General features: G+C 46.4%; 1 protein-coding gene across 4 annotated transcripts in view; it reads right to left on the reverse strand.

Annotated features, from left to right (window-relative positions):
• SYN1 (synapsin I) overlaps window positions 1-26,458 on the reverse strand; it is a 93,578-nt gene that overhangs the window by 56,468 nt on the left and 10,652 nt on the right. For all 4 annotated transcript variants that reach the window (XM_077284022.1, XM_077284021.1, XM_077284023.1 and 1 more), the window contains exons 2-3: window positions 4,212-4,269; window positions 1,254-1,345 (exon numbers count right to left, since the gene is read on the reverse strand). In XM_077284022.1, the coding sequence (XP_077140137.1) occupies window positions 1,254-1,345; window positions 4,212-4,269 (150 nt within the window). The remainder of the gene's footprint in view (window positions 1-1,253; window positions 1,346-4,211; window positions 4,270-26,458) is intronic.

Here is a 26,458-nt window from a genome sequence, read left to right on the forward strand (position 1 = left end):
ACCTTTAACATGCATGTAACATCTGCCATGTATCAGCCTGCACAGGTCTCATCCCTACGTGGGGCTCAGATGTTATCACCAGCCCTGGCTGGAACTTTAGACACAGACTATTAGTAATGGCACCTGTCGGCACTGCCCTCTACTCGGCATTCAGGCCTGGAATGATTTCAATGAGACGCTGCTACCAATCATTAAAATACCATCTTCAAAACAGAACACACTGACGGGCAAAAAATTAAAGGGAACCTGTCACCCCCCCCAGGCGTTTGTAACTAAAAGAGCCATCTTGTGCAGCACTAATGCTGCATTCTGACAAGATGGCTCTTTTAGTTCTTGTTCCTGGCACTGCTGCAATAATCGCTTTTGAAATTTGTCCCTCATACTGTGAAATCGCCAGGGGGGCAGGTCTTCCCCCTCTAATTCAGACGCCTCACAGCCGTCACTCATGCGCTGCTTTTTTTATTTTTTTTTTCGGGCATGCGCAGTTGCTGTATCTGCCCCTCTCACACAGATGGGCAAGGACCTGCTTCAGTTTAGAGGAGGGTCCATTACCCCCACCAAATCTTGAGACTAACGGTGATGCAGCACAGCAGGGAGGGGTGGGGGCAGGAAAAGTAGTGAAGGGGCTACAGCACAGCCGGGGGACAGGAAAAGTAGTGAAGGGGCTACAGCACAGCCGTGGGGGGCAGGAAAAGTGGTGAAGGGGCTACAGCACAGCTGGGGGAGCAGGAAAAGTTGTGAAGGGGCTACAGCACAGCCGGGGGGCCGAGGAAATGTAGTGAGGGGGCTACAGCACAGCCGGTAGGGGGTGCGGAAAAGTGGTGAAGGGGCTGCAGCACAGTGGGGGGCAAAGTAAAGTAGTGAAGGGGCTACAGCACAACTGAGGGGGAAGGAAAACTGGTGAAAGGGCTACAGCACAGCCAGGGGGCAAGGAAAAGTAGAGAAGGGGCTACAGCACAGCCAGGGGAGCAAGGAAAAAGTAGTGAAAGGGCTACAGCACAGCTAAGGGTGCAAGGAAATATTAGAGAAGGGGCTACAGCACAGCTCGATGGCAAAGAAAAGTAGTGAAGGGCGTAAATCACAGCTGCTGCCCCTCGTTCTCAGGATCAATGGTAGTTGTAGAGCTCAGATACCTTACAGAATGGCCTGCACTGATGGCAAACACTATGACCCCCGACTTGTGGACCATCAGATGCCGGACTACAGGACTCACCCTACAGATGGCAACACAAGCAGTTGGGTGTGTGACTCACCGGACGACCTTCACGCCGTTCCTCATCACCTCCAAGTCCACGGAGAAGGTTCCATTAGAATGTGCCACCAGGTTCAGATCGGAGAACTCGGCCTGCAGGACAGGAGGGATAATATGCTGAGCCGTGTACAGGGATGATCAGATTTATGACACTACACGTTCTGTGTAAATTCTACAATTTTCCGCTTCCCGCACAGGATCCAGTGTCTGCGGCTGCAGAAGCGACATTTACTCTGCAGCTTTGTGAAGTATTTTATGGATCTTTTATAAAGCAGCTATTTCAACCCATAAAACGCCGTCCCGCCAGAGCTGGTAATGGCTGACGGCGAGGATGAATTAAGGGAAGGACTGGAGGATTGCCAGCGCAGACGACTGACTGAGAAGTAGCGGTAAATCAATATGGCGGTTCCATGGTAAGAGATGGAAGAGGGCACACGGCACGTGTAAGAAGCTGCAGAGTTTATAGTGTGTGGCCTAAATCTGCAGGAAAGTTCCAGACACTTGGGGAAAAAGGGGAAATCTCCCAAGACCCCGACTACTGATACTGAACTGTCACCGTACCTGTACGTCAACTGCTCAAAGGCGGCAGCAGAGACGTCCTGACACTGTCTGTGTCCAGGAGCGGAGAGCAGCACTGGTCTGCAAATCAGAGGGGTCTGGTCTGGGGTCTGTATGCTGGAGGTTGTATAGGGACTGTGTACATGAAGATTCTGGACAGGAGTCTATATACAGTGTTGGCAAAAAAAAAATCTACAAGACCTTAACATTCAACCAATCATAGTAACATAGTAACATAGTAACATACATAGTTAGTAAGGCCGAAAAAAGACATTTGTCCATCCAGTTCAGCCTATATTCCATCCTAATAAATCCCCAGATCTACGTCCTTCTACAGAACCTAATAACTGTAAGATACAATATTGTTCTGCTCCAGGAAGACATCCAGGCCTCTCTTGAACCCCTCGACTGAGTTCGCCATCACCACCTCCTCAGGCAAGCAATTCCAGATTCTCACTGCCCTAACAGTAAAGAATCCTCTTCTATGTTGGTGGAAAAACCTTCTCCCCTCCAGACGCAGAGAATGCCCCCTTGTGACCGTCACCTTCCTTGGTATAAACAGATCCTCAGCGAGATATTTGTATTGTTCCCTTATATACTTATACATGGTTATTAGATCGCCCCTCAGTCGTCTTTTTTCTAGACTAAATAATCCTAATTTCACTAATCTATCTGGGTATTGTAGTTCTCCCATCCCCTTTATTAATTTTGTTCAGAGTGCAGCTTTCATTTTACCAGAGGAGTGTTAGAAGTAAAAGATGAACTTTGATTGGTTGCTATGGGCAACTATGCCAGTTTTGCTATTAGACAGTGTTTGATGATCTCCCCCATTGTGTGCATTCTAAGTGAAATCATGTCGCAGATTTTACATGTAAAGATTTTTTCGCAGGCACTGTACATTAAGGTCTGTTCAGACGTCTGTATACAGGAAGGTTCTGACCTGGGTCTATAGATAGTAAAATTCTAGTTACTAGTTTGGGGTCTGTATACAGGAGAATTTTTGTATGGTGACAGTATACAGGGGGTTCTGGTCTGGGATCTATACAGGGGGTTCTGGTCTGGGGTCTGAATGCAGAAGAATTTTTGTATGGTGACAGTATACAGGGGGTACTGGTCTGGGGTCTGTATAAAGTGGGGGTTCTGGTCTGGGGTATGTACACAGGAGAATTTTGGTTCAGGGTGTGAATACAAGGGGGTTCTGGCCTGGGGTCTGTATACAGGGGGGTTCTGGACTGGGGTCTGTACACAGGAAGGTTCCGGTCTGTATACAGAGGAGTTCTCATTTGGGGTCTGTATACAGGAAGGTTCTGGTATGGGGTCTGTATTTAGGGGGGATCTGATCTGGGGTCAGTACAGAGGAGTTCAGGTCTGTGGTTTGTATACTGAGAGTTCTGGTCTGGTGTCTGGATACAGGAAGGTTCTGGTCTGGATATAGGAGAGTTTTGGTCTTGTGTCTGTATACAGGAAGCTACTGGTCTGCATACAGGGGGGTTCTGGTCTGGGGTCTGCATGCAGGGGGATTCTGGTCTGGGATCTGTATACAGGAGGGGTTTGGTTTGGAGTCTGTATACAGGAAAGTTCTAGTCTGTGGTCTGTATATAGTGGGGTTCTGGTATGGGGTCTATATACAGGAAGATTCTGGTCTGGGGTCTGTATACAGTGGGTTTCTGGTCTGGGGTCTGTATACAGAGGTTTTGGTATGGTGACTGTATACAGAGGGCTATTAGAGATCTGAGGGGTGCTCACTGCGAAAGGAATTTGGTGCTCAGGAGAAAAAAAAACAAATATTCAAAAAAATTAGAAAATCTTCAGCACTCAAAAGGGAACAGTTTATTGTCATCCAATATTCATATGAAAACAAAAGAGGCAAGTTGCCGACCACATATACAAGGTACAGGACAATGGTATATACAGATATACTTCCGCCGCGACGTTTCGGCAATCACATGCCTTTCTCAAGCCAAATCTGTGTTGAAATGGGTCTTTGGTAATGAAATATATATGGGGTGCCTGCCTGAGTGTAAGCGCCTGTGGACGAACGGCCGGTGTCTGTAACATACCTTGTATATGTGGTCGACGACTTGCCTCTTTTGTTTTCATATGAATATTGGATGACAATAAACTGTTCCTTTTTGAGTGCCGAAGATTTTCTCATTTTTTGTATATAGTGGGGTTCTGGTCTGGAGTCTACATACAAGAAGGTTCTGGTCTGGGGTCTGTATACAGTGGATTTCTGGTCTGGGGTCTGTATACAGAGGTTTTGGTATGGTGACTCTATACAGAGGGGTTCTGCCTAGTCTGGGGACTGTATAAAAGATTTGGTCTGAGGATTATATGCCAATGGACGAGGTGTACCGCCTTAATGTTGGGATGTACGACATTTAAATTTGCTGTCACTTACTTGTTCAATCTTGATGTCAAACTCTCCGCTGATTTTCTTCCCTTTAAAAATCTTCACCCTGAAAAATAAAATCAATACTTAACAGAAATCGAGTGGTCAGAGACCATAAAGTGTGTCTATGGCTCCAGTCACTACCAGAGTAGCTTTCAAAATGACTCGTTTCTGATAATATCTTAATGTTGTGCCCTGTTGGCTACTGGCGAAAGGCGGCTCTGACAAAGCGCTGCAGGCCTGTGGTGGGTCTGACATAATGCTACTACCGCAAGGCGGACCTGGTATAACACTGCAGGCCTGTGGCAGGTCTGACATAATGCTGCAGGCCTGTGGTGGGTCTGACATAACGCTGCAGGCCTGTGGTGGGTCTGACATAACGTTGCAGGCCTGTGGTGGGTCTGACATAACGCTGCAGGCCTGTGGTGGGTCTGACATAATGCTACTACCGCAAGGCGGACCTGGTATAACACTGCAGGCCTGTGGCAGGTCTGACATAATGCTGCAGGCCTGTGGTGGGTCTGACATAACGCTGCAGGCCTGTGGCAGGTCTGACATAACGCTGCAGGCCTGTGGCGGGTCTGACATAACGCTGCAGGCCTGTGGTGGGTCTGACATAACGTTGCAGGCCTGTGGCGGGTCTGACATAACGCTGCAGGCCTGTGGTGGGTCTGACATAACGCTGCAGGCCTGTGGCGGGTCTGACATAACGCTGCAGGCCTGTGGCGGGTCTGACATAACGCTGCAGGCCTGTGGTGGGTCTGACATAATGCTGCAGGCCTGTGGCGGGTCTGACATAACGCTGCAGGCCTGTGGGGGGTCTGACATAATTCTGCAGGCCTGTGGCGGGTCTGACATAACGCTGCAGGCCTGTGGCGGGTCTGACATAACGCTGCAGGCCTGTGGCGGGTCTGACATAACGCTGCAGGCCTGTGGCGGGTCTGACATAACGCTGCAGGCCTGTGGTGGGTCTGACATAACGCTGCAGGCCTGTGGTGGGTCTGACATAACGCTGCAGGCCTGTGGCGGGTCTGACATAATGCTACTACCGCAAGGCGGACCTGGTATAACACTGCAGGCCTGTGGCAGGTCTGACATAATGCTGCAGGCCTGTGGTGGGTCTGACATAACGCTGCAGGCCTGTGGTGGGTCTGACATAACGTTGCAGGCCTGTGGTGGGTCTGACATAACGCTGCAGGCCTGTGGTGGGTCTGACATAATGCTACTACCGCAAGGCGGACCTGGTATAACACTGCAGGCCTGTGGCAGGTCTGACATAATGCTGCAGGCCTGTGGTGGGTCTGACATAACGCTGCAGGCCTGTGGCGGGTCTGACATAACGCTGCAGGCCTGTGGTGGGTCTGACATAACGCTGCAGGCCTGTGGCGGGTCTGACATAACGCTGCAGGCCTGTGGCGGGTCTGACATAACGCTGCAGGCCTGTGGTGGGTCTGACATAATGCTGCAGGCCTGTGGCGGGTCTGACATAACGCTGCAGGCCTGTGGGGGGTCTGACATAATTCTGCAGGCCTGTGGCGGGTCTGACATAACGCTGCAGGCCTGTGGCGGGTCTGACATAACGCTGCAGGCCTGTGGCGGGTCTGACATAACGCTGCAGGCCTGTGGCGGGTCTGACATAACGCTGCAGGCCTGTGGTGGGTCTGACATAACGCTGCAGGCCTGTGGTGGGTCTCACATAACGCTGCAGGCCTGTGGCGGGTCTGACATAACGCTGCAGGCCTGTGGTGGTTCTGACATAACGCTGCAGGCCTGTGGCGGGTCTGACATAATGCTGCAGGCCTGTGGCGGGTCTGACATAACGCTGCAGTCCTGTGGCGGGTCTGACAAAAAGCTGCAGGCCTGTGGCGGGTCTGACATAATGCTGCAGGCCTGTGGCGGGTCTGACATAACGCTGCAGGCCTGTGGCGGGTCTGACAAAACGCTGCAGGCCTGTGGCGGGTCTGACATAATGCTGCAGGCCTGTGGCGGGTCTGACGTAATGCTGCCGGCCTGTGGCGGGTCTGACATAACGCTGCAGGCCTGTGGCGGGTCTGACATAACGCTGCAGGCCTGTGGCGGGTCTGACTTAACGCTGCAGGCCTGTGGCAGGTCTCACATAATGCTGCAGGCCTGTGGCGGGTCTGACATAACGCTGCAGGCCTGTGGAGGGTCTGACATAATGCTGCAGGCCTGTGGCGGGTCTGACATAATGCTGCAGGCCTGTGGTGGGTCTGACATAATTATGCAGGCCTGTGGTGGGTCTGACATAACGCTGCAGGCCTGTAGTGGGTCTGACATAACGCTGCAGGCTTGTGGGGGGTCTGACATAACGCTGCAGGCCTGTGGCGGGTCTGACATAATTCTGCAGGCCTGTGGTGGGTCTGACATAACGCTGCAGGCCTGTAGTGGGTCTGACATAACGCTGCAGGCTTGTGGGGGGTCTGACATAACGCTGCAGTCATGTGGCGGGTCTGACATAACGCTGATGCCCTCTGGCGGGTCTGACATAATTCTGCATGTAAAGTAAGCTGCGGAGACACCATCACATGTTTCTCAACGCAAGCAATGAATAGCCAGGCCTTTCTCCGGGAAGGAACAACCACGGGAAGGGCAGCATCCAATAAAGGAGAATATCCAATAAAGGAAGACCACCTATGCCAAGCATGGTATCCATCCACAAACAGCTGTTTCGGGGTTTTTGCCCCTCATCAGTGTGGAGTAGGAAACTGGCTATTAGGAGCAGTGCCTGGTGAAAGGCTATGAAGGAACAGATGAATGACCTCGGGGAGACCAAAACATCCAACACTGCGGAGACACCATCACGTGTTTCTCAACGCAGTGATCCAGAACACTGCCCCCATCCCTTATGGGAAATATGCAAACGCATGTAAAGTAAGCTGCGGAGACACCATCACATGTTTCTCAATGCAAGCAATGAATAGCCAGGCCTTTCTCCGGGAAGGAACAACCACGGGAAGGGCAGCATCCAATAAAGGAGAATATCCAATAAAGGAAGACCACCTATGCCAAGCATGGTATCCATCCACAAACAGCTGTTTCGGGGTTTTTGCCCCTCATCAGTGTGGAGTAGGAAACTGGCTATTAGGAGCAGTGCCTGGTGAAAGGCTATTCATTGCTTGCGTTGAGAAACATGTGATGGTGTCTCCGCAGCTTACTTTACATGCGTTTGCATATTTCCCATAAGGGATGGGGGCAGTGTTCTGGATCACTGCGTTGAGAAACACGTGATGGTGTCTCCGCAGTGTTGGATGTTTTGGTCTCCCCGAGGTCATTCATCTGTTCCTTCATATGACATAATTCTGCAGGCCTGTGGCGGGTCTGACATAACGCTGCAGGCCTGTGGTGGGTCTGACATAACGCTGCAGGCCTGTGGCGGGTCTGACATAACGCTGCCGGCCTGTGGCAGGTCTGATATAACGCTGATGCCCTGTGGCAGGTCTGTCATAACACTGCCGGCCTGTGGCAGGTCTGATATAACGCTGGTGCCCTGTGGCGGGTCTGACATAACGCTGCAGGCCTGTGGCGGGTCTGACATAACGCTGCCGGCCTGTGGCACGTCTGATATTAAGCTGATGCCCTGTGGCAGGTCTGACATAACGCTGATGTCCTGCGGCGGGTCTAACATAACGCTGCAGGCATGTGGCGGGTTTGACATAGGTATCAGTTTTGCAAGATCTAAAAATATTAAATGATTTTTCTATATACAGTACAGCATCCATACTGCGCCCAAACAGGGAATATAAAGCACTACGTAATGTATTGACGTGCTGGGTCCCCCAGATACCTTTCGATACACCAGGGATAAATGCTACCTCTTTTAAACAAGCTGGTAAAACGTAGCCGTGTCACATCTGGGACATCACAGACCATCCCCCACCATCTATGGGTTTACAGCAGAGATATATCCTCTGAAACCTGATGCACAGAGTCATAATCATTATCATGCCGCTGTGTGACTCCACACCCAGGCATATTCTCCACTTCACTAATCCCTCTGCCGAGCGATCGATAAGATGTAACAGATGATTCGTCCTGCAGAACTGTCCCCTGGTTTACGTGATAATAAAGGAAATAACGTTTATCCTGTCCTCCCTCAGCGCTGTAACTGAACCAGTTCTACACTAAGGGTTTCCACGCACGTATACTTAGGGAGTTTGGTTCCATAGTTGATAAATCTTTATTACAACATATCTAAAAAAGGCAAAGCCACTCTTTATATCAAGGCCCCTGCTGAAGATGCGAAAACACCTCTCCACTCATAGTTTAAGGCTTCACAATCCCTAAGTAGAAAGGAAACCGTATTCATGTGCGGCCTATTTTGGACCTTCTTATTCCTCCTGAGCATTACGTTTGCGTTAGAGAAAGTTCCTTTTCAGCTAAGGACTTTCAATCTTCCACTCAAAATGTTGGAGTAGCATTTTGAGGTTTTCTCCCAGATATACATCCCAACAGTTGTAGACCTGGCTCATGTATGACCATCTCTAGCAGCAAATTTTAAAGGTCAATGTAGAGGAACTAAATCCATCAAGGTGGGATTCTTTGGAAGTGGTATCTTCCGTTCCATCAATGACAGACGACAGTGACTTCCACCCTAAGGAGTTGTTTTGGGGGAGACATGATCGAGGGACCCCTCTCCCTAATCTTAAAAGTTGTTCAAAATTCTAATCTTGGCAATCCATTTTGCTTTGTTTATTATTTCTAGCCACTTTTCCTAACTAGTCGTTATAGGACAGTGGACCGAAGTGGACCTAAGAAGCTCATGAATGACCGAACCATCCATTCTGATCTATTTAATCATCTCTCTCGCAACATCCCTTACTTGATTAATCAATATCATTAGTTACGGCTGTGTAATGTGCATTGCCTGTTTTATATTTGGTAACCCATGATCAAATGAAGACTAGGATTCCTTTCTGCACCTCACTTGTGACCAAATGTTATGAAATGTCTTCTTTATCATGAGGATTCGGAGGCCATCCTGTCAATTTCAACAAGATTGGACTACTATCTATGTGCACAGAGGGGTTTTACTCTTCATTGACGGCAGATGTTGGTGGATAGAAGGTTGGACAGGTTGGATGGACACACACCAACATCTGCTAGAAGTGTCCAGCAGAGACGTATTCTCCTCTTCACCTGTAGAACGCATGTACACTTGACAAAGCATAGAACCGCTAACTATGGCATGTGGTCACCTTAATGAGTCCCTATTGCCAGTCGGGGGGAAATGGGACAATCTTTTTGTTATGATGATATTTTGAAAAATCACCAATCTTGGGCTTCCCATCCATTTCACAGCTACTCTTTAAGCTTAACCATATTGGATAACCTTAGCTATAACTATGAATTTACGAATCATTTATGGGGTCTCCTGCCATCGCGAGCTCTATTCCTGATTTGACGAATGTCATGGGCGGCAGTAACCGGCTGCGGTAGCATCATATTCCAGCAGACGGTACTGCGCCAGTCAATTCTTTTACAGTTTTGCTCTTGTCAAGTAGAAGCGGAGAGCATGAGTAAATCACCTCGATGTTCTGCACGCGCCTTGCCCAGCTACAGGGCGGCAGTTTGCAGATATTTCAATAAGTGCGGCCTGCAGTGAGAATTTCCAGCTACGTCTCAGCTATTATTACTGTCAAGCATTTAGGTTACCCAGCCATTGCTGAACCCTTCCAGCTGCCTTGTGTACGTGCCCAAAAATCATGTCTTAAAGGGATATTTTCCTTCCTTTCCTAGCCTAGGTCTTCTACAGGAGTCTCATCTTCACGTCACTATTGAGTGGGGGGTAGGGAAGTGACAGCCATGCTCCTCCCTGCCTGAGCATAATACATGGCACCAGAGTGTTTGTGATAATGGCTTTGGAGGGGTGCAGGTTGCTATAAAGCCCCCACTGGCCAAAGACTATAAGGAGGTCAAGAGATTGGGGGGCTACACATGACAGTAAGCAGATGTGCGGATGAAGCCTCGTGTCATTAGTCGAAGACTGGCCCCTTGTGCACAGCATGCAATCCCTGACTGCAGAGATGCCCTGATTGGCGGCCGCGCTCCTTCCCCGGGGCTTCTCAATCCCTCCGCACAGGAGAATTGCAGACTATAAGCCTATTTATTTCTGTGCCTGCGTTTTATCATCCCTCTATTCCTTGCACAATGAGAATCACTGCCTGTAATTCTGGAGCGGATGGCACCGCCGTCTTTTATCTGTGAGCAGCATATTTCAGGAATGAGGGGGCGAGACTGTGAAATTAGTTAGCACTTTTCCCCTTAAAGTGATCTGAATGCCGTGTGACGGATGCGGCACTGGGGCGGTGGGGTGCCGGGCTAGAGATGCCAGCGTGATACCATGCGCTGGGCAAGTGCAGGTGGCCTGATCTGTTAGCAGACTGCACACCTTCAAAGCAATCATCTGGAATTGCTATGTGAGCGACAACCTAAGCGGCAGGACGTAGACTTGACAGAATAATGGGAGCACTGGCACTTTGATAGGATTCCCCATGCGAAGGTGGATAATATCCATGACACTGACAGATTTTGTGGTGCTTGCGATGGGAGGCAAACATACATGAAAAGGATGTCCCTCTTTCCTAACAGGTTGGCCGCCATGACCTGACTGGCCACAATCAGGTCTCTGGAAGCCTCTGCAGGCAGTGCCGAGATCTGCAGGCAATCTGAACATGTCTCATCCTGCAGATCTTCAATGGATCTGTGAGACAGAAGCAAAATCACGCCAGCGCCCCCTCCTCGCTCCCGCAGCTCAGCTCGGTAATAGGGTGCAATTACCAGAGGAAGAAGCGAACGGGGCGTTTTATTCCTGCAGTCTATATGCAGAAAGACGGCGATGTGTAATCAAGGTGTGCTCGGGGGTCCCGCTGCTGCAGCTCTTACTGATTCTCCTGCCTGTGATGACAGATGGCCACTGGCAACAGTTTTATCGCTCGCCTCCTATAGTGGTCACTGAGGTCATAATCTGCAACGCTCCTGGGTGGGGAAGGGGAAGACAGGACAGCAGCGGACCGGAAAAAAACAGCCGTATAAATAAATCAGAGCCTTATATAACCGAGATACACAGAGAACCATTAGGTGGTTCTTCTCTTCCCCCCTCGCCATGTGATCAGGCTGCGGAAGGAAACCAGTCTGTACTGACCTTCACCTAATGATGACGGCCAGTGCAGATCAGCCCCTCAAGATTGGCGGGGGTCCCAGAGACCTGCCGATCGTATCATCCATATCAAAGATCCGAATACACCTCGAAGTTCGATGTGTACTGCTAAATGCCTCATTCCCTCTTTTGATGGCGCTGCAAGGAAAAGGCCCCCACAAAAAGGAATACGAATCGTCTACTCATCCTCCATGCACGACATGGAGACCACTGAAACTAACAGAGGTCTCGGGGATATATTTCTTTAATGAGAGTCCTGCGGCCCACCCCAAACTGGCAGATCGGTCTTCACTAACCCCAAAACTGATGCAGAAAAGATAACAGGAACCTGAACCAAGGTACCGCCATGGAACATCTCAGGGTTACAGGGCTCATTACAATGTATTGCTTACATCAATCTAGTCCAAATCAAAAGACGCCCCTCCATGGCGACAAGTGCAAGTACAAAAATAAAAACACTTAAGCAAATCAGTGACGACTGACCCTGCGATTCCCGGACCCTATGTACCTGGATGACCATGTATACACGATATATACTCTTCAGCACTGAAAGTGCAACACCAAGGACAAGCTGTAAGGTTCGGCTCGAGGAAGAAGCCGCTGTCGCCCAGATCTGCAGGTCTGTCCTCTACAGCGAAGAGTCCAGCCTTTCCTTTGGACACATTGATTTTCAGAGATTTGCATGGAGACCATGTGGGCAATGCCATGAACAGGCCTTCACGAGGGACCGTCACACCAGTCCTACTCCCGGGATCATGGTTTTGGGTGACATAATGTACAGTAGTAGGACATCTCTAGTCTTCATTCCAGGAGCACTAACCGCTCAACGGTAAATTGATTTGTTGGTGGAGCCTGTGATGCGGCCTCCTCTCCAAAGTGTCCCAGGAACCATTTTTCAACACAACAAATCGAGGCCGCATATTGAATGTGCTCCTGTGAGCGGCCCGCAGGAACTAAATGTGCTCCCATGGCTGCAGCGTCTCCGGACTGGTCTCCCATCGAGCACATCTGGGACGTCACTGATCGGCGATTGAAATTGTTTTTAACCATTTGCAGATCAGTAACGTATCCATCTTGTGATTTTCAGAATTCAAAAACTATGCCTTCATGACGTTGCAATTTCAATGTTGAGAGGTGCACAGTACTATGTAAAAGTTTGGGCACCCCTGGTCAAAATTACTGGTATAGAGAACAGGTAAGGAAGTTGAAGATGAAATGATCTCTAAAAGGACTACATTTATAAAATAATTTTTAATATTTTAAAAATTACAAATAGGAAAATGGGTCGATAAAAAACTTTGGGCACCCTTGGGCTATGTGCACACATTGGGGATTGGTGTGCGGATTTTTCCGCACTGTTTTTGCAAAATCTGCAGGTAAACCACACTGCGGATTTCCTGCAGTTTTTGTGTGGTTTTTGTGCGGATTCCACCATCCGCACAAAGAATTGACATGCTGCGGAAAAAACACCACTGCGTTTCCGGGCGTTTTTTTCCGCAGCATGTGCACTGCGGATTTTGTTTTCCATACGATTACATGGTACTGTAAACGCATGGAAATCTACTGCAGATCCGCAGCCTCAAATCTGCAACATGTGTACATAGCCTTGGAGATTTGTGTGTTCAGATAAAGATTTCAGACCTTAATTAGCCTGTTAGGGTTAACCCATTATCTACCAATGTCCTTTTTTTGGGTTGCCTAATCTTTTGCTTCTAGCAACTAAGATTTTATAATTTTTATAATTAGGTCCAATGTTTTGTGTTGTGTTTGTAAAATAAATGTTTTCAAAATAGGAAATCATGTCATTGTCATTTTTAATTGAATATTGGGACACCCTTTTCTGAAAAATCCGTAAAATGAAAATTTCTAATTTGGCAAGTAATGGGTTAAGGCTTGTTCACAATCATCGTTAGGAAAGACAGGGTGATGCAAATCTCCCATCTTTGTAAAAACCCAGCTTCCTCTAACCTTGTGCCATATACAGCAGCTCTTGTGCTCCAGGCAGCCGCTCTTCCCTCTGAGCTAATCAGCTCGCTGGAAAGTTCCTTGCTAACCCAGATACTAGTACCGTACCTGTGACAAGCAAAAAATCTTGGTTGACTGAGTACAAAGCTGTACTTCACTTTAAGTTCCTGATTGTTTCCACCCAAAGTTCCTGATTGTCTCTACCCTGAGTTAGTTCACGATTGTATTCACCTTGTGATCTCCTGATTTAACATCTTAAGGTACCTTCACACTGAGCGACTTAACAACGATAACGATAGCGATCCGTGACGTTGCAGCGTTCTGGATAGCGATATCGTTGTGTTTGACACCCAGCGATCTGGATCCCGCTGTGATATCGCTGGTCGTTTCTGAAAGTCCAGAACTTTATTTGGTCGTCAGATCGGCGTGTTTGACAGCAAAAGCAACGATGCCAGCAATTGTTTTACAATGGTAACCAGGGTAAATATCGGGTTACTAAGCGCAGGCCCACGCTTAGTAACCCGATATTTACCCTGGTTACCATTGTAAAAGTAAAAAAAAAACACTACATACTCACCCTCTGATGTCTGTCACGTCCCCCGGCGTCCGCGCTGCTGCTCAGAGCTTCCTGCACTGAATGTGTCAGTGCCGGCCGTAAAGCAAAGCATAGCGGTGACGTCACCGCTGTGCTTTAGGGCCGGCGCTTACACAGTGCAGGGAAGCTGAAGGCGAGGGACGCGACAGACACGGCAATGTAAGTATGTAGTGTTTGTATTTTTTTTACATTTACACTGGTAACCAGGTTAAACATCGGGTTACTAAGCGCGGCCCTGCGCTTAGTAACCCGATGTTTACCCTGGTTACCCGGGGACTTCGGCATCGTTGGTCGCTGGAGAGCTGTCTTTGTGACAGCTCTCCAGCGACCACACAGCGACGCTGCAGCGATCGGCATCGTTGTCTATATCGCTGCAGCGTCGCTTAATGTGACGGTACCTTTACTTAAACCTGGCAATGCACTTTCTTCTTTGTGAGATTATTGAGCTCCCAGCCTTTAGTCAAACTTCTTTCCACCTGCTGCTTATCCTCAAGATTATACTGCTGCTACTGTGTACCAACCTCTGGCTATTCTTGACTAGGCAACCTGCTGATATTTTAACTATACTGCTGCTCCTGTGTACTGACTTCTGGCTATTCCTGACTATGCTACCTGATGGTGCTGCCCCTAGTGGTTGCAATACCACTACTCCAACTCAAGCCAGTCCACAACAAAAGCATTTTCAAGTTGACCTTTCCTCAATTCGAAATGTAATTAAGATATGGCAGTTAACAGGAACAGTGAAGATCAAAATAAGGTCTGGAAGACCAAGCAATTTTTCTGTGAGAGCTGCTTGTAGGATTGCTAGAAAGGCAAATCAGAAACCCCGCTTGACCTAAAAAGACCATCAGAAAGATTTTGCAGACTCTGGAGTTGCAGTACATTGTTCTACTGTTCAGAGACACCTGCACAAACATCGCCTTCATGGAAGAGTCATAAGAAGAAAACCTCTCCTCACCATGAAAATTGAGAGACAGAAGTATGCAAAAGAACATTCAAACAAGCCTGATGCAAAGATCAAAGGTATGTGTGGAGAAAAAAGGCACAGAATTTCAGGAAAAGAACATCTTGCCAACCATTACGCATGGGGATGGATCAATCTTGCTTTGGAGATATGTGGCAGCCAATGACACGGGGAACATTTCATGGGTAGAGGGAAGAATGGATTTAATGACATTTCAACAAATACTTGATGCAAACATAACACCATCTGTAAAAACGCTTAAGATGAAAAGAGGATGGCTTCTACAAATGGATAATGATCCTAAACACATGTCAAAATCCACACTAGACAACCTCAAAAGGCACAAGCTGATGATTTTACAATGGCCAGCTCAATGCCACACAGAGTTCTAGCAGCAGACACATCTCTACAACAACTGTTAAGAGGAGACTTTGTGCAGTAGGCCTTCATGGTAAAATAGCTGCTAGGAAACCACTGCTAAGGACAGGCAACAAGCAGAAGAGACTTGTTTGGGCTAAAGAACACAAGGAATGGACATTAGACCATTGGAAATCTATGCTTTTGTCTGATGAGTCCAAATTTGAGTTCTTTGGTTCCAACCACAGTGTCTTTGTGTGACGCAGAAAAGGTGAACGAATGGACTACATGCCTGGTTCCCACCGTGAAGCATGGGGGAGGAGGTGTGATAGTATGGGGGTGCTTTGCTGGTGACACTGTTGGGGATTTATTCAAAATTGAAGGCATACTGAACCAGCATGGCTACCACAGCATCTTGCAGCGGCATGCTATTCCATCCGGTTTGCGTTTAGTTGGACCAGCATTTATTTTTCAACAGGACAATGACCCCAAACACACCTCCAGGCTGTGTAGGGGCTATTTGACCAAGAAGGAGAGTGATGGGGTGCTACGCCAGATGACCTGGCCTCCACAGTCACCAGACCTGAACCCAATCGAGATGGTTTGGGGTAAGCTGGACTGCAGAGTGAAGGTAAAAGGGCCAACAAGTGCTAAGTATCTCTGGGAACTCCTTCAAGATTGTTGGAAGACCATTCCCGTTGACTACCTCTTGAAGCTCATCAAGAGAATACCAGCAGTGTGCAAAGCAGTCATCAACGCAAAAGGTGGCTACTTTGAAGAACCTAGAATATAAGACATTCCATATATACTCGAGTATAAGCCGAGAATTTCAGCCCATTTTTTTAGGCTGAAATTGCCCCTCTCGGCTTATACTCGAGTCATTCCCAGGGATCGTCAGGGAAGGGGGAGCGGCAGCTGTCTAATAATACTCACCTGCTCCTGGCGCGGTCTCTGCAGGTCCCTGGTTCTCCAGGCGATGACAGCTTCTTCCTGTATTGAGCGGTCACATTGTACCGCTCATTAAAGTAATGAATATGGACCCAACTCCACTCCCATAAGGGTGGAGCCGCATATTCATTACTGTATTGAGCGGTACCATGTGACCGCTCAATACAGGAAGAAGATGACAGCGCCCGGAGAACCAGGGACCTGCAAGCCCAGGAGCAGGTGAGTATAACGGGGGCATATTCACCTGTTCCAAGTTCCACCGTCAGCGTCGCTCCGTCTTCCACGCCCTCTGCAGTGACACTCAGGTCAGAGGGCGCGATGACGCGATTAGTGTGCGCGCCGCCCTCTGCCTGAACACTGAACAGTCAGTGCAGAGGACGCGGAAGACACAGTGGCGCCCAGGGGTGGAACGGGGGGACAGGTGACTATAGCAAGTGCCGGGAGCCTGAGCCGACGAGTGGTGAGTATGTGATTTTTTTTTTTTTATCGCAGCAACAGCATATGGGGCAAATATCTGTATGGAGCATCTTATGGGGCAATGTACAGCATTATATGGGACAAATATCTCTATGGAGCATCTTATGGGGCCATGTGCAGCGTTATATGGGGCAAATATCTCTATGGAGCATCTTATGGGGCCATGTGCAGCGTTATATGGGGGCAAATATCTCTATGGAGCATCTTATGGGGCCATGTGCAGCGTTATATGAGGCAAATATTTCTATGGAGCATCTTATGGGGCCATGTGCAGCATTATATGGGGGCAAATATCTCTATGGAGCATCTTATGGGGCCATAATCAGCATTTGTGCAGCATTGTGTGGGGCAAATGTCTGTATGGAGCATCTTATGGGGCCATAATCAGCATTTGTGCAGCATTATATGGGGCAAATGTGTCTATGGAGCATCTTAAGGGGCCATAATCAGCATTTGTGCAGCATTGTATGGGGCAAATGTTTCTATGGAGCATCTTATGGGGCCATAATCAGCATTTGTGCAGCATTATATTGGGCAAATGTGTCTATGGAGCATCTTATGGGGCCATAATCAGCATTTGTGTAGCACTGTATGGGGCAAATGACTCTATGGAGCATCTTAAGGGGTCATAAAAAAACATTTGTGCAGCATTATTTGGGGCATATTTTAATATGGAGCATCTTATGGGGCCCATCATCAACTGTATAGAGCATTATATGGGGCGTATTTTGTATGGAGCATTATATGGGGCATATTTTAATATGGAGCATCTTTTGGGGCCCATCATTAACTGAATGGAGCATTATATGGGGCTCCTGATTCAATATGGATATTCAAAAACACTTAACCTACTGATGTCTCAATTAATTTTACTTTTATTGGTACCTATTTTTATTTTTGACATTTACTGGTAGCTGCTGCATTTTCCACCCTAGGCTTATACTCGAGTCATTAAGTTGTCCCAGTTTTTTGTGGCAAAATTAGGGGTCTCGGCTTATATTCGGGTCGGCTTATACTCCAGTATATATGGTAATTTCAGTTGTTTCACACTTTTTTGTTAAGTATATAATTCCACATGTGTTAATTCATAGTTTTGATGCCTTCAGTGTGAATGTACAATTTTCATAGTCATGAAAATACAGAAAAATCTTTAAATGAGAAGGTGTGTCCAAACTTTTGGTCTGTACTGTATATATATAGTTTTTTTTTCTAAATTTACTTAAGGCTAATGAGTTTTTTAGCGCTAATACTTAGCTGTGTTTTACAGTACCAGCAAAGTCTATCAGATCTCATGCACACACATTGTTTTTTTTGTCATCAGTATTTTGTGCTTTGCATGGTTTCTGGACATAGAGCATGTCATTTCTTTCAGTGTTTTTTCAGCGTTTTTCACCCATTGACTTGAATGGGTGGTGAAAAAACGCACCAAAAACGAAGGTATCAAGTTTTGCTGCACTTTTGTTCCAAACCCCGATTGTATGGAATAGGAATTTTTTTTTAAAAAAAAGGAAACTTCATCAGCATGCACAATAGACAAATGTAGCATGCCAAAACCGCCGCAAAAAAAAACACATAAAAAACGGCAAGAAAAACCAAGGAGAACAAGCTTTTTTTCTGCAGCTTCTTTCCTGCCAAGAGATCATGTTTTTCTGCAGAGAAAAGACGCTGAAAAAAATGCCTGGTGTGAACATACCCTAACTGTTCACAATAACAGTAATTTTGACTAGGGGTGCCCAAAATTTTTACATGCAACTGTATATATCTATATATATAATTGTATAAGGGTTTTTCCGTCTGTCTGTCACGGCTATTCATTGGTCGCGGCCTCTGTCTGTCATGGAAATCCAAGTCGCTGATTGGTCGCGGCAAAACGGCCACGACCAATCAGCGACGGGCACAGTCCGGCGGCAAAATGGCCGCTCCTTCCTCCCCGCAGCCAGTGCTCGCTCCATGCTCCCCTCCAGTCAGCGCTCACACAGGGTTAATGGCAGCGGTAACGGACCGTGTTATGCCGCGGTGTAATGCACTCCGTTCCCGCTGCGATTAACCCTGTGTGACCAACTTTTAACTATTGATGCTGCCTATGCGGCATCAATAGTTAAAAGATCTAATGTTAAAAATAATTTAAAAAATAAAAAATCGTTATATACTCACCGTCCGTCGGCCCCTCGGATCCAGAACCGGCCTTTCCCGCTCCTCGCGACACTCCGGTGACCGCTCCATGCATTGCGGTCTCGCGAGATGATGACGTAGCGGTCTCGCGAGACCGCTAGGTCATCATCTCGCGAGACCGCAATGCACTCTTGGGTCCGGAGCACCCGAGGAGCGTCGGTAACCGCTTCGCTTGGATCCGGGGCCAACGGAAGGTGAGTATATAACTATTTTTTATTTTAATTCTTTTTTAACAGGGATATGATGCCCACATTGCTATATACTACGTGGGCTGTGCAATGTACTACGTGGGCTGTGCAATATACTATGTGGGCTGTGCAATATACTACGTGGGCTGCTATATACTACGTGGGCTGTGCAATATACTGCGTGGGCTGTGCAATATACTACGTGGGCTGTGCAATATACTACGTGGGCTGTGCAATATACTACGTGGGCTGAGCAATATACTATGTGGGCTGTGCAATATACTACGTGGGCTGTGCAATATACTACGTGGGCTGTGCAATGTACAACGTGAGCTGTGCAATGTACTGCGTGGGCTGTGCAATATACTACGTGGGCTGTGCAATATACTACGTGGGCTGTGCAATATACTACGTGGGCTGTGCTATATACTACGTGGGCTGTGCTATATACTACGTGGGCTGTGCTATATACTACGTGGGCTGTGCAATGTACTACGTGGGCTGTGCAATGTACTACGTAGGCTGTGCAATATACTACGTGGGCTGTGCAATACACTACGCGGCCTGTGTTATACACTACGTGGGCTGTGTTATACACTACGTGGGCTGTGTTATACACTACGTGGCCTGTGTTATACACTACGTGGCCTGTGTTATACACTACGTGGCCTGTGTTATACACTACGTGGCCTGTGTTATATACTGCGTGCGTGGGCTGTTATATACGTGAGCTGTGTTATATGCTACGTGGGCTGTTATTAAACTACGTGGCTGTGCTATATACTCCGTGGGCTATGTTATATACTATGTGGCTGTGCTATATACTCAGTGGGCTGTGTTATATACTATGTGGCTGTGCTATATACTCCGTGGGCTGTGCTATATACTCCGTGGGCTGTGCTATATACTACGTGGCTGTGCTATATACTACGTGGCTGTGCTATATACTACGTGGCTGTGCAATATACTACGTGGCTGTGCTATTTACTACGTGGGCTGTTATATACTACATGGCCGGCCGCGAACAATCAGCCACAGGCGCAGTCCGAATTGAATCATGTGGGCTGTGCAATATACTACGTGGGCTGTGCAATGTACTACGTGGGCTGTGCTATATACTACGTGGGCTGTGCTATATACTACGTGGGCTGTGCAATATACTATGTGGGCTGTGCAATATACTACGTGGGCTGTGCTATATACTACGTGGGCTGTGCAATGTACTACGTGGGTTGTGCAATGTACTACGTGGGCTGTGCAATATACTACGTGGGCTGTGCAATACACTATGTGGCCTGTGTTATACACTACGTGGCCTGTGTTATACACTACGTGGGCTGTGTTATATACTGCGTGCGTGGGCAGTTATAAACTATGTGGCTGTGTTATATGCTATGAGGGCTGTTATACACTCTGTGGGCTGTGCTATATACTACGTGGCTGTGCTATATACTCCGTGGGCTGTGTTATATACTATGTGGCTGTGCTATATACTATGTGGCTGTGCTATATACTACGTGGCTGTGCTATATACTACGTTGCTGTGCTATATACTACATGGCTGTGCAATATACTACGTAGCTGTGCTATTTACTACGTGGGCTGTTATATACTACATGGCCGGCCGCGAACAATCAGCGACATGCGCAGTCCGAATTGAATCCTGTGTATTCAATGTATTATTCTAAAATCTTCATAACTAAACTACATACATATTCTAGAATACCCGATGCGTTAGAATCGGGCTACCATCTAGTATATATATATTTACCTACACATACAGGACACTAGTTGTACAGACATTTCCATTCCCCATCCTCTACACCCATTTTGCAGCAGCCACAAACTAAAATAAATAATCCTATCACCGTGTCCATTACATACCTAGATCCTCTTCCAACATCAAATCTCATATTCTACCAGGCATATTCATTTTTTAGCCTTCCAGTAATATTCTTATACATGGGAGCAGTATTATAGTATTTATATTCTTGTACATTGGGGCAGTATTATAGTAGTTATATTCTTGTACATTGGGGCAGTATTATAGTAGTTATATTCCTGTACATAGGGGGCAGTATTATAGCAGTTATATTCTTGTACATAGGGGGAGTATTATAATAGCTATATTCTTGTACATAGGAGCAGTATTATAGTAGCTATATTCTTGTACATAGGGACAGTATTATAGTAGTTATATTCTTGTACATAGGAGCAGTATTATAGTAGTTATATTCTTGTACATAGGTGCAGTATTATAGTAGATATATTCTAGTACATAGAGGCAGGATTATAGTAGTTATATTCTTGCATATAGGGGCAGTATTATAGTAGTTATATTCTTGTACATAGGAGCAGTATTATAGTAGTTATATTCTTGTACATAGGTGCAGTATTATAGTAGATATATTGTAGTACATAGAGGCAGGATTATAGTAGTTATATTCTTGCATATAGGGGCAGTATTAGGCTGGAGTCACACACAACATATAAAAAAAAGGTCAGTTTTTCACGGCCGAGGTTCGCAGAAATGTTCCCAAACAGTGATCCGTATGTCATCTGTGTGCAATGCGAGGATGCAATTTTTTCTCATTAAAGTATCCGTGTGACATCCGTATGTCATCCATATGGTGAGATTTTCTCGCCGGCCTGCGCAACCTCCCCACCTGACCGGACATAAACTCATTAGCGAGGGAAAGTTTCTGAACATTTTCCCACGCTGTCAAGTTTACTGCGTCAGGCGGGGAGTCAGTGCAGCCTAAGTGACATCAGCGGTAGTCGGCCCCGCCTGACACGGTGAACTTGACAGCGTGGGAAAATGTTCAGAAACTTTCCCACGCTAATGAGTTCATGTCTAGTCAGGTGGGGAGGCTGCGCAGGCAGCTTTTCATTCATTCCTCTGTGGCTTACAGCCCGGCCGGTAGCATTAGCAATGCTCCCGGTTGTAAACTATTTAACACCTTGAGATGGATTGCAGTGTGGGACTTGACTGTACAGAGGACAGGTATGGGATATTGTTGCTTTTTTATGTTGCATTTTTTTTATAGAAGAATGAGGGCTTCGCTTCAACTGAGAGTGTAATGAAGAAGGTAAACCTGTGTGTTTCATTATTTCATTAAAAGACTGTATTCTTAATGTGTGTATTTTTAACCCTTTCATACTATTGGATTAATAATGGATAGGTGTCTTATTGACACCTCCCCATTATTAACCAGGCTTATTGTCACCTTAAAATAGGAAGGTATTAACCCCTTATTACCCCATATGCCACCGACACAGGGCAATCGGCTATTCTGCTATCTAACTCTCTACGAAATATAAAGATATATATATACACAGTACAGACCAAAAGTTTGGACACACCTCATTTAAAGATTTTTCTGTATTTTCATGACTATGAAAATTGTACATTCACACTGAAGGCATCAAAACTATGAATTAACACATGTGGAATTATATACTTAACAAAAAAGTGTGAAACAACTGAAAATATGTCTTATATTCTAGGTTCTTCAAAGTAGTCACCTTTTGCTTTGATGACTGTTTTGCACACTCTTGATGAGCTTCAAGAGGTAGTCACCGGGAATGGTCTTCCAACAATCTTGAAGGAGTTCCCAGAGATGCTTAGCACTTGTTGGCCCTTTTGCCTTCACTCTGCGGTCCAGCTCACCCATCACTCTCCTTCTTGGTCAAATAGCCCTTACACAGCCTGGAGGTGTGTTTGGGGTCATTGTCCTGTTGAAAAATAAATGATGGTCCAACTAAACACAAACCGGATGGAATAGCATGCCGCTGCAAGATGCTGTGGTAGCCATGCTGGTTCAGTATGCCTTCAATTTTGAATAAATCCCCAACAGTGTCACCAGCAAAGCACCCCCACACCATCACACCTCCTCCTCCATGCTTCACGGTGGGAACCAGGCATGTAGAGTCCATCCGTTCACCTTGTCTGCGTCGCACAAAGACACGGTGGTTGGAACCAAAGATCTCAAATTTGGACTCATCAGACCAAAGCACAGATTTCCACTGGTCTAATGTCCATTCCTTGTGTTCTTTAGCCCAAACAAGTCTCTTCTGCTAGTTGCCTGTCCTTAGCAGTGGTTTCCTAGCAGCTATTTTACCATGAAGGCCTACTGCACAAAGTCTCCTCTTAACAGTTGTTGTAGAGATGTGTCTGCTGCTAGAACTCTGTGTGGCATTGACCTGGTCTCTAATCTGAGCTGCTGTTAACCAGCGATTTCTGAGGCTGGTGACTCGGATAAACTTATCCTCAGAAGCAGAGGTGACTCTTGGTCTTCCTTTTCTGGGGCGGTCCTCATGTGAGCCAGTTTCTTTGTAGCGCTTGATGGTTTTTGCAACTGCACTTGGGGACACTTTCAAAATTTTCCCAATATTTCGGACTGACTGACCTTCATTTCTTAAAGGAATGACGGCCACTCGTTTGTCTTTACTTAGCTCCTTTTTTCTTGCCATAATACAAATTCTAACGGTCTATTCAGTAGGACTATCAGCTGTGTATCCACCAGACTTCTGCCCAACACAACTGATGGTCCCAATCCCATTTATAAGGCAAGAAATCCCACTTATTAACCCTTTCACGACCTTGCCCTTTTCCGTTTTTGCATTCTCGTTTTTCACTCCCCTTCTTCCCAGAGCCATAACTTTTTTATTTTTCCGTCAATATGGCCATGTGAGGGCTTGTTTTTTGCAGGACAAGTTGCACTTTTCAACTTCTTCATTGGTTTTAGCATGTTGCATACTAGAAAACGGGAAAAAAATTCCAGGTGCGGTAAAATTGCAAAAAAAGTGAAATCCCACATAGTTTTTTGTTTGGCTTTTTTGCTAGGTTCACTAAATGCTAAAACTGCCATTTTGATTCTTCAGGTCATTACGAGTTCATAGACACAAAACATGTCTAGGTTACGTTTTATCTAAGTGGTAAAAAAAAATTTCAAACTTTGCTAAAAAAAAAATTTAAAAAAAATTGCGCAATTTTCCGATACCCATAGCGTCTCCATTTTTCGTGATCTGGGGTTGGGTGAAGGCTTATATTTTGCGTGCCAAGCTGGCGTTTTTAATGATACCATTTTGGTGCAGATATGTTCTTTTGATCGCCCGTTATTACATTTTAATGCAATTCACGGCGACCAAAAAAACGTAATTCTGGCGTTTTTAATTTTTTTCCCGCTAGACTGTTTAGCGATCAGGTTAATCCTTTTTTTATTGATAGATCGGGCGATTCTGAAAGCGTCAATACCAAATATGTGTAGTTTTGAATTTTTTTTGTTTTATTTTGAATGGGGCGAAAGGGGAATGATTTAAACTTTTGTATTTTTTTTATTTTTTTCATATTTTTTTAAACTTTTTTTTTTTACTTTTGCCATTTTTCAATAGCCTCCATGGGAGGCTAGAAGCTGGCATAGACTGATCGGCTCTGGTACATAGCAGCGATCATCAGATCTTTCCTATGTAGCTGAATTACAGGCTTGCTATGAGCGCCGACCACAGGGTGGCGCTCACAGCAAGCCGGCATCAGCAACCATAGAGGTCTCAAGGAGACCTCTGGTTGCTATGCTGATGCATCGCTGACCCCCGATCATGTGAAGGGGGTCGACAATGCACTCATTTCCAGCCCGATGGCCAGAAGCGCCGGTTAAATGCCGCTGTTAGCATTTGACAGCGGCATTTAACTAGTTAATAGCGGCGGGTGAATCGCGATTTCACCCGCCGCTATTGCGCGCATATGTCAGCTGTTCAAAACAGCTGACACGTCCCGGCTTTGATGTGGGCTCAGCGCCGGAGCCCACATCAAAGCAGGGGATCCGACCTCCGGAGTAATAGTACGGCTGAGTTCGGGAAGGCGTTAAACCTGACAGGGCACACCTGTGAAGTGAAAACCATTCCCGGTGACTACCTCTTGAAGCTCATCAAGAGAATGCCAAGAGTGTGCAAAGCTGTCATCAAAGCAAAAGGTGGCTACTTTGCAGAACCTAGAATATAAGACATAATTTCAGTTGTTTCACACTTTTTTGTTAAGTATACAATTCCACATGTGTTAATTCATAGTTTTGATGCCTTCAGTGTGAATGTACAATTTTCATAGTCATGAAAATACAGAAAAATCTTTAAATGAGAAGGTGTGTCCAAACTTTTGCTCTGTACTGTATATATACATATATATCTAGTTATACTATGTGTAGACATTTATTTTATCTATTTGATATCTATTTTTCATCGCATAGCACTCGTCCGTATTTCTCGCTAGTGTGACTCCGGCCTTATAGTAGTTATATACTATACTAGCACATAGTTATATTCTTGTACATAGGGGACAGTATTATAGTAGTTATATTCTTGTACATAGGGGCAGTATTATAGTAGTTACATTCTTGTACATAGGGGCAGTATTAGGCTACTTTCACACACAGCATATTTGCTGCGTATTTTTACGCGCGCGTATTTTGCTGCTGCTTTACCTGCGTTTTTTTACGCAGGCAAAAAACGCAGCTGCTTTCACACACAGCGTTTTTTGCTGCGTTTTTTGCAGCTGCGTTTTTTTCAGCATTGTGTACTGAAAATAAAGTTTGTTTGAAAAAAAAAAAAAAGGGGAAAAAAAAAAGTCATTGAGGTCATTTCCTGTCTTTATGACTCAGAATACAATACACACTGGAGTTAACATCATGTCGATTCTGCCAGCTGCAATGGCCTTGAGCCAAAGACGCCTCAGCAAGCGGAACAGACATCAGCTGGGGTTTACTAACCCCACTGTCACTAACCCCACTGTCACTAACCCCAGGTTACTAGGGCAGGCGTCAGTCAGACGCCCCCCCTCGTAACCCTGTACGGTAAGGGTATGTTCACACGATCCTGATTTCAATCCTTTTTTTTCAGGACAAAAACCGCAGCTCTTGGCAGAAAACGCAGGTGCGTTTTTGGTGCGTTTTTGATGCGGTTTTTAGTGCGTTTTTTTATGCAGTTTTCTCTGCAGATTGTCTGTGTTTGACACAAATAAAGCTTTAACTGCAGTGGGGGAAAAAAAAAAGAAATGATGTCATTTCCTTGTCCAACCCTTTTCTTCTTCAATCCTCCATTTTGGGACTAAACACCAAAATGAGTGGACGTGTTTTGAATGACAGCGCTCCGCAGAGTGCTGAGCGTAGGCCAGATCACAGCCCGCGGATCCAGCTCTATCCAGCTATTTAAGTCTACGTTCACATTTGCGGTCTGCGCCGCAGCGTCGGGCGCCGCATGCATCATGCGCCCCTATATTTAACATGGGGGCGCATGGACATGCGTCGCACTTGCGTTTTGCGCCGGCCGCATGCGTCACTGCAGCGCACGCATCCGGCCGCAGAGGACGCAGCAAGTTGCATTTTTGCTGCGTCCAAAATCAATCAAAAAAAGGACGCATGC

The sequence above is a fragment of the Ranitomeya variabilis genome, chromosome 2 (genome assembly GCF_051348905.1).
Source record: "Ranitomeya variabilis isolate aRanVar5 chromosome 2, aRanVar5.hap1, whole genome shotgun sequence".
In the NCBI taxonomy this organism is placed as follows: domain Eukaryota; kingdom Metazoa; phylum Chordata; class Amphibia; order Anura; family Dendrobatidae; genus Ranitomeya; species Ranitomeya variabilis.